This window comes from Muscardinus avellanarius (assembly GCF_963383645.1).
Source record: "Muscardinus avellanarius genome assembly, chromosome: 18".
In the NCBI taxonomy this organism is placed as follows: Eukaryota; Metazoa; Chordata; class Mammalia; order Rodentia; family Gliridae; genus Muscardinus; species Muscardinus avellanarius.
Window position 1 is genome coordinate 7,793,730 of NC_137804.1, and position 8,923 is coordinate 7,802,652.

General features: G+C 54.0%; 1 protein-coding gene across 1 annotated transcript; it reads left to right on the forward strand.

Annotated features, from left to right (window-relative positions):
* Positions 1-398: 398 nt before the first annotated feature.
* LOC308276931 (C-C chemokine receptor type 5-like) lies at positions 399-1,457 on the forward strand (the record flags this gene model as incomplete). The annotated part of the gene is made up of 1 exon (XM_080715887.1): positions 399-1,457. One exon carries the CDS (start codon positions 399-401, stop codon positions 1,455-1,457), a length of 1,059 nt encoding a protein of 352 aa, XP_080572013.1.
* Positions 1,458-8,923: the final 7,466 nt, after the last annotated feature.

The following is an 8,923-nucleotide window of genomic DNA, read 5'->3' on the forward strand; positions in this document are numbered from 1 at the left end:
CCCGCTGGCTCCGCAGCGGCTGGGCTGACTCCAGGGAGCGGGAGCCTTGGGGAAGGTGCGTGAGTCTGCTTTGAGTTTCTTCCAATTGCCAACCGAGGTCCACTCTCCCCGTACTGCTACAGAAAAAACAGGGTTGTATCTGAGGACGCGGCGCTTTCCTGAACTTCGGCTCCACTGGGGAGCAGGGAAGCTGGCAGATCTTTCCCTCGCTGGTCACTTTCGCTATTTGGCCCAAAGAGGGAGCTCTGTCCACATGGAAAACTGTCAGCTCAAAAACCAATTAAAACCCGCATCAGCTTAAACACCCACTAAGCTGCAGCGCGCTGTGCCCTCAAGGCAGGCCGCCAAGGACTTCACCCCCATTAAACACCTGATCTTCTCTCACAGGGTCCAGCAGGATGGACTACCAAACCTCCAGTCTGACCTATGAAATCGATTACAGTCTGTCGGAACCCTGCCAAAAAGTGGACGTGCGGCAGATGGCGGCCGGGCTCCTGCCCCCGCTCTACGCCCTGGTGTGCATCTGCGGCCTCGTGGGCAACGCGCTGGTCCTGCTCGTCCTCATCAACTGCAAGCGTCTGCGCAGCATGACCGACATCTACCTGCTCAACCTGGCCGTCTCCGACCTGCTCTTCCTGCTCACGCTCCCCTTCTGGGCTCACTACGCCGCCGGCGACTGGGTCTTCGGGGGCGGCCTGTGTAAGCTCCTCACGGGGCTCTATCAGCTGGGTTATTTTGGCGGGATCTTCTTCATCATCATCCTCACCCTCGACCGGTACCTGGCCATCGTCCACGCCGTGTTTGCTCTGAAAGCCAGGACGGTCAGCTTCGGGGTGGTGACCAGCGTGGCCACCTGGGTGGTGGCGGTGCTGGCCTCCGTGCCCGGAGTCCTCTTTTCCAGACAACAGAAGGAAGGTGTGCGCCACACGTGTAGCCCTCACTTCCCGCCCAGCCACTACCATTTCTGGAAGAGCTTCCAGACCTTAAAGATGATCGTCCTGAGCCTGGTGCTGCCCCTGCTGGTCATGGTCGTCTGCTACGCGGGGATCCTGAGGACGCTGCTCCGGTGCCGCAGCGAGAGGAAGCGGCACAGGGCCGTGAGGCTCATCTTCGCCATCATGATCGTCTACTTCCTCTTCTGGGCCCCCTACAACATCGTCCTCCTCCTCAGCACCTTCCCGGAGCTCTTCGGCCTCAGCGACTGTGAGAGCAGCAGCCGGCTGGACCAGGCCATGCAGGTCACGGAGACCCTGGGAATGACCCACTGCTGCCTCAACCCCGTCATCTACGCCTTCGTGGGCGAGAAGTTCCGGAGCTACCTCTCGGGGTTCTTCCGCAGGCACGTCGCCAAGCGCCTCTGCAAACACTGTCCCGTCTGCCTGCCGGAGGCGCCGGAGCACACAGGCTCGGTGTACACCCGCTCCACGGGGGAGCAGGACGTCTCCGTTGGCTTGTGACCTGGACTGAGTCGTGTCTGCGACAGTGTTTGAACCCAGCCTGGAGGTGGGAGTGGTTCTTTGAGAAAGGAGGTTACTGTCACAGAGGGGCTGAGGTTCCTCCCTCCATTTGAGGTCTGTTTTAAGGACCGTGGATCTTATAAGCCCATCAGCTCTAGAAAGCTGAATCAAATGTGTAGATGGAATAGCACACTTCTCATTTCCCCTCCTTTCAGCAAACTCTCAGTTGCACAGGCATGCACTTTAAAGACTATATATATATATATATATATATATATATATATAGACTATATATATATATAAAGACTATATATATATATATATATATATATATATATAGTCTTTAAAGTGCATGGTGGCACATGCCTGTAATCCTAGTACCTTGGAGACTGAGACAGGATAATCGCAAGTTTGAGGCCAGCCTCAGCAACTTAGCAAGACCCTGTTTCAAAAATTTTTAAAAATGAAAAAAGGCTAGAGGTGTAGCTCGGTGGCTAGAATGCCCTGAGTTCAATCCCCAAGTATCAAAACAAAACTGAATCCTCAGAGAATTGCCAATTCTTGAGTTTGATATCTGGACAGGAAAAAAAAATTAATTGAGAAACACTTTGTACTGTTCTTACCATGTGCGGCACAATGGACAGGTCATAAATGTGCTTAAAACAGCTCTCTGTCTTACTGTGGGAGGAAGAGACAGAACATGGCTACTTAGGGGCCGGCACCTCCCATGCTGAATGCCCTGCTCCGAGCCCCCGCGGCCTGGGAGGGCTGGGGCGCTCTTCACACCCACAGGGGCTTGAGGCGGCCCGGGGGTGGTGGGAGCCAGCTCCAGGCTGCAGACACGCAGGTGGCTGCGGGGAGGCCTGCAGATAAGACAAGGACGGGCTACCCGGGAGCAGTGGCCAGCCTTGATCCAGCCCGGCCACAAGCTGAGCAGGCATGGCCTGGCCAGAGGCGTGGAAGCTGGTCCCGGGGCAGCGGGTGGCTTGGACCAGCCATCATCTGGGGCTGCAGACCAGCATGAATATGGGCAGGGTGCAAATGGCCGCCGTGGAGTCCTGGCCCTGGGCTGGAGGAGGGGACGCCAGCTCTGCAGCAGGATCCTGAGTCAGAACACAGACAAGCTGGGGCTGGAGAAGCTGGCAGAGCCCTGGTGCTTCTACCAGAGAAGTGCTTGAGAAAACCTCAGAAAGAAGGCTGAGGGGAAGAGGAAGCGCTGAGCAGTGTGAGCTGAGCCGTGGCTGCCCCCAGAGGCACAGGCTGTCTTCCGGCTGCACAGCGGGACCGCCCAGGAGGCTCTCCAGGAGTCTGCAACACCTGAACCCAGGCCCAGAACAGGCTGCGAGTTCTGGTGAGGATGGCTCGCACATGCTCACACACACTGTTAAAACCGGAGCTTTAGAAGTCGGAGCCGGGAGCCCAGAAAGGCCGGGAGGAACAGGGGCCGGTTCTGCCTGCTCAGGGGTTTCAGCCTTCTCCACCTTCCCATCACTAAGCCAAGGGGAAGTGACCCATTCATTTGAAAACAAGTAGCCTTGGCTTTAAAAGCCACAACGTCACACACCCTCACATACACACACTCACACACACTCACACTCACCCTCACACACACACTCACACACACACTCACACACACACATCAAATTCAATTCCACTTTTTTTTTTTTTTTTGCAGTATGGTACTAGGGGTGGCGCCCAGGGGCACCCTACCTCCGAACAACACCCCCAGCCCTATTTTTTATTCTTTATTTTGAAACAGGGTCTCAAGGAGTTGCAAAGCCCTCACTAAGTAGCTGAGGCTGTCCACAAACCATGATCCTCTGTTCTCAGCCTCCCAAATGCTGGGATTACAAGTGTGCACCACCATGCCCGGCTTATTTTTTATTCTTCGTTTTGAAACAGGGTCTCACTGAGTTGCAAAGCCCTCACTAAGTAGCGGAGGCTGGCTTCGAACCTACACGATCCTCCTGTCTCAGCCTCCCGAATGCTGGGATGACAAGCGTGCGCCACCACGCCCGGCTTCAATTCCACTTCTTAAGCAAAGGCAGCACACACCTCATGGCCGACGCTGCAAAAGAGCTGCTTCTGTGAACATAGAGAGCATGTGCAGCCTCAGGCCGCTCCTCACCCACAGCCCAGCCCCTGGACCCCGATGAGTGAGGAGGCGGCCAGTTGCTAGAAAGATGACTTTCTTTCACTCTAAATTCCTCCCCAAGCTGTGTTTTTTTTTTTTTTTTTTTTTTTTTTGGTGGTACTGGGGTTCCTCGAAGCCCTTCTACCTCCGGGCTATACTCCCAGAGCTATTTTATATTTTTTATTTGGAAACAGGGTCTCTTAAGCCAGCGAGGCTGGCTTCGAACCAGCGCGATCCTCCTGTCTCCGCCTCCCAAGCGCAGGGATTACAAGTGTGCGCCACCACGCCCGGCTTTTTTTTTTTTTTTAATCTTTATTTTGAAACAGGGTCTCACTGAGTTGCGGAGGCCCTCACTGTGTAGCTGAGGCTGTCCATGAACCACGAGCCTCCTGTCTCAGCCTCCCAAATGCTGGGATTACAAGCGTGCGCCACCATGCCGGGCCAGTAACTAGACTTTGAAAGCACAGGTGGAAAGACTGTAAGTCTTTTTCAAATGAGATTCAAAAGGGCCTTCTACGCCAGAGAACCTTGGACTCTGCTGCCCCCCTGAGGCCATGCTGGAGAATCCAAACAGGAGCCTTGCTTGTTCAGGGGGGAGGACAGGCGGCTTGCTCTCTGAAGGACGGAGGAGCCTCTCTTGAGGATACAGGTCAGTCTTTGCGGCCACAGTAGGCTCCAGCTGCCCGAGCCAGTCTCTGCAGGGTGTTTCATCACAGTGTTTTGTGACTAAGCATTTGGGGGGGGGGGTACTAAAGATTGAACCTAGGGGCATTCTACCTCCAAGCTACACCCCCAGCCCTATTTTTCATTCTTCATTTGAAGCAAGGTCTCACTGAGTTGCAGAGGACCTCACTAAGTTGCTGAGGCTGGCTGTGAACCTGCGATCCTCCCGTCTCAGCCTCCCAAGTACTGGGCTTACAAGCGTGCGCTACCAGGCCTGGCCAAGCGTTTCTTCTATCCATAAACTTCCCCCACTCCCTCTGATGATCCTGTGCATTCAGTGTCTGAAATGCTAAATATGACTGGGATGTGGGCGAACTTCTCCGTTATTTCACTGTCCCTGTGCTGTGACGTAGCGTCCTTGTTTGGGTACAACCCTCTCATGCAATCGCATACTTCAAAAATGAAAAGGTGCTGAGGGCCAGCCAGCCCTGCCCTGGCTCTGCAGATGGAGAGGTGCGGAGTAGCAGGACCCGAGCTGTGGCACCTTTGAATGGAGTTCTAACTCTTCATGGTCATACCGGAGAAAGCTCAGGAAGTCCAGCCTAAAACACACGACAGCTACGCTCTGTCCCTGGTCTGACCTTGCCATAACGCTGGAAACCCTGGGAGAGTTTTGCAAATGGAGACACTGGGTCCCGCCCCGCGCAGCTCTGATTTGGTTGGCCTGCACAGAAGCCTGTGGATCTGAGACACGCCCCAGGTTATTCTAAGTGTAGCCAAGGTTGAGACTGTCCCTTAAAGCCAAACTGAGAGAGAGCTGTGGGCCGCAGCACGGGAGCCGAGGAGTCTGGAGTCGGCCTCTCTGTCTTCCTAACACGGCAGGAATGCCGCCTTCCTCCAGGCTGGCTTTTAAAGTACTAGCATCTAGACTGGACTGGCGATGTGAAGTCTCTGTAGTCGAGGCGCCATGCATTTAGTTTCACTTCTAGTTTTAGATTATGTTTCAGCAAGTGAAAAATAATTAGAAGTGGAATGCTGGCAACCGTGCTCGGCCTGGCAACTGCGGATTCTAGAGGGAATGAGGCTCTTGTGTAGAAAAGGCTCAAGATGTTTTACAGATAAGCGTGCAGTTTGCTGTACTGGCGAGCGTCCTCCCGCGTCCCGGCCTTTCCAGGGAGCCTCCTCTTTAGTTCTGCCTGGCAAAGCGTGATTCCTGAAGTACTGGGCCCACACACCAGCTCAGGTGGCCCTGCTCAAGGCGATGGTCATTCTGCAGAGAATTAAAAGTCAGCATTGGAACTGTGACCTGACGGGGCCTGGCATGTAGTCTAAACACAGGGGTCTACACACGAACCAGACAAGCAGCTAGCTCTGGCTCTGCTGGGGAACAGCTAGATGTCTCTGATGACTTACTCTTTTTGGTTTGAGTAAAAAATGTGCCCTTTGTTGAAACTGCACACTCCTCAAATGCAACAAATGTAATACAGTATAATTAAGATTAAAAATAAAAATCTAGAGCCAGGTGGCCCAGCATTTGAGAGGCTGAGACAGGAGGATCGGGATTCGCAGCCAGCCTCAGCTATTTAATGAGGCCCTCTGCAACTCAGTGAGACCCTGTTTCTAAATAAAGAATGAAAAATAGGGCTGAGGGTGTAGCTAGAGGTAGAATACCCCTGAGTTCCATCCCCAGTACCACAAAAAAATTAAAAATAAAAAAATAAAAATCTAATCTGGCACTGTGGCACACACCGAGAGTCTTAGCTACTTGGGAGGCTGAGGAAGGAGGATTGCTTGAGCCCTGTAATTTTAGATCAGCCTGGACAACATAGCAAGGCCCTATCTCTAAGTATGCAAAGAATCCAGAGAAAAGTGTGGTCCGGGTGCCCAAAGTAACCATAGGTAATGGATAGATAGATGATAGATAGATTGATAGGTAGATAGATGATAGAAATGGATGGATGGACAGATGGACCGACATTGTATAAACATGGGCAAGAGAAGACAGAGGAGGAGGGGAAAGAATAGTTTTCTTCCAGTGGCCTTTGCAGTGGACACATCACAAAGACCACCTTCCTACCACAAATTCAGGTATGGGGGTATTGCAGTAAGCTTTCGCATGCTGTGACCCATAGACCTGACCACACAATTAGAGGCAGGAATTCACAGTTCTGGGGATTTCAGGGGCTCAGTCCATGTTAGGCCTGGCTACATGGGTGGAGCTCAGGACATGGCGGTGGGAGGAAGAGGCAGCAAGGCTCTGCTCTCGCGTCATGGAGGCCAGAGGAAGAGAGAGCGAGCACAGGATTCAAAGACGCAGCACAGTCCCAGGCCACACCCCCAGGGAGCCATCTCTGCCAGCCGCCCGCCTGCCCAGGTGACCACCCAGTAAATCCAATCCAATGGATTAGAGCCCTCCTGATTCAATTACATCGACTCCGAACATCAATACGTGAGCTCTTTCAGGAGACACTTTACACCTAAACATAACAGACGGTTTCAGTTTTCAGGGCAGGTTGAGCTCGAGACCCCGAGGGCCAACCAGGCCGTGTGAGGGGAGCTGGTGTGCTGTGTGGACCTCAGCAGAGTAAGGAGTGGAGATCTATGCCAGGTTCCAGGTGTGGACCCACAGGGAGGACACCCGCCTCAGAGAAAACCCTGGGTGTGCCAGCAACCCCGCTCACCAAGAAGAGGCGCCCAGAGCGGCAGAGGGACATGCGAGTGTCCTAGAGCCAGAGAAGAGGGCTCAGAGGGAGTATCAACAGAGCCAAGATGAGGACAGAAAATGGCCTCTGACCCTGAGCATCGCCCAGGCAAGACCCCTGCGGCTCCTGCCTCCCCAGGAAGCACCTCTCCATCTCAGGGTGGGGCTCTCCAGAGGGGACAGGCCAGCTTCATGGTGGGGAGCGCTGATTTCTGGGGATGGAGCCTTTCTAAGACCTTTTTCAGAGGGTGTGGCTGAGTCTTCAGCCACAGGAAGGAGATGGAAGTCGTGGCCCCAGGAACTGAGATAGGAGCTGGTTCCAATTGAATCCTTGGTCCTGGCTGTGGCCTGGGAGGGGGTGACCTGCGGCCTCGGGGAGGCAGGGAGCAGGGCCTTCGAGGCCGTCTTGGAGATCACCTGGCTCATCAGGGGAGCCCAGGCTGAAGCTCGGGTCTAATCCTTGCCTGTGCAGTAATTAAGATGGTTCATCATCTAATTTTTTTAAAGGGAATATTTTTAAATGAGGATAAGTTACTCTTTTTTTTTAAATCTCTGTTCATAAAAGAAATAATTCCTATTTTTTGTGGTACTGGGAATGGAACTCAGGGACATTCTACCCCCAATCTATACCCCCAGCCCTATTTTTTATTCTTTATTTTGAAACAGGGCCTCACTAAGTTGCAGAGGGCCTCACTAAGTAGCTGAGGCTGGCCACAAACCGAGATCCTCCTGACTCAGCCTCCCAAGTACTGGGATTACAAGTGTGCGCCACCTCACCAGCTTTTCAAGAAACGTTTCTTATCCACTGATGAGGTGGTTAATACTGGACCAGGCGAGGTCGACCCAACTCAACCCCACCAGGCAGGGGAGAGGAGAGGAAGCTAGAGGATGGGGCTGGGGTTCCCCGTTGCTTCGACCCCTCTCGTCACACGATGAGGACACGGACGAGGAACCAGCCACGTGATCCGGTGGGGCGGCACAGAGGGACGGGTGTGGCATGTGACTTCCTTCCTCAGTGAGCGGCCGTGCGGTCCACACCCCACGACACTGTGGCTGGAGAAATTTTAGTTTCCATTTCTTGTTATTCAGGGCAGTCTAGATTTTCAGGACACCTAGAACCTTCCACCTGTACAGAGGATGCTGGGACCCTGCCAGATGCCCTCCTGAGAGTCAATGAGCGTTCATACACGCACACACATGCGTGCACACGCATGAACACACACACCTGCTGGGACGCACCCCTACCCCTTATAGAGAGTGGGAGCCACCTTCCCATATCTGGATATGGCTGAGGACAAGGGCTGGCGTGGACTCAGGGGTCACCAGGCCTGGCCCACTCCCCAAAAGTCAGGGCGACGTCAGGGGCCGTCCCAGCCGCACGGCTTCTCACAAGATCAGCTGGGCCGCTATGGCTGTCCACGTGGCCCTCCTCACTCTGCCTGGGCCTGCCAGGCCTGCCCCTCACAGCCATGCGGCTGGAAACACTGCCTGGCAGGTGGACAGGCCTCCGCGCTCCCTCCCAGAACCCAGTCCCAAAGACTGGGGCTTTGTTTCCGCTTTCTCTTCCACCAGAGTCAGTCAATAAACAATAACATGTCAGCACCATGAGTCCCGCCACCTTCCCTTCCCTTGCCCGTCTCTGAGGGACCACAAACTGGGTGCCTCGAGAGCCTGGAAGGAAGACAGCGGGGTCCGGGAGGAAAGCATGTGCTGGGCACTCTATAAATGTTGTCAGATGAATAGGTGATCAACAGGTAGTGGGGGCAGTAAGAGTATACAGTGACGGCTTTCCAGTGGAAGCTGAGGTCAACTGCAGTGACACAGAGAGACCTGGGCTGCTGGGGTGAGGACAGCGCCCAAGGCACAGAGTGTGGTCTAGTTTCCTCATCAGAGATGACTCCTGTGTCTCCCAAAGGCCCGTGGATTGAAGGCTCGGGCCCCAGCCTGGTGCTAGTGGAGGCGGTGGAG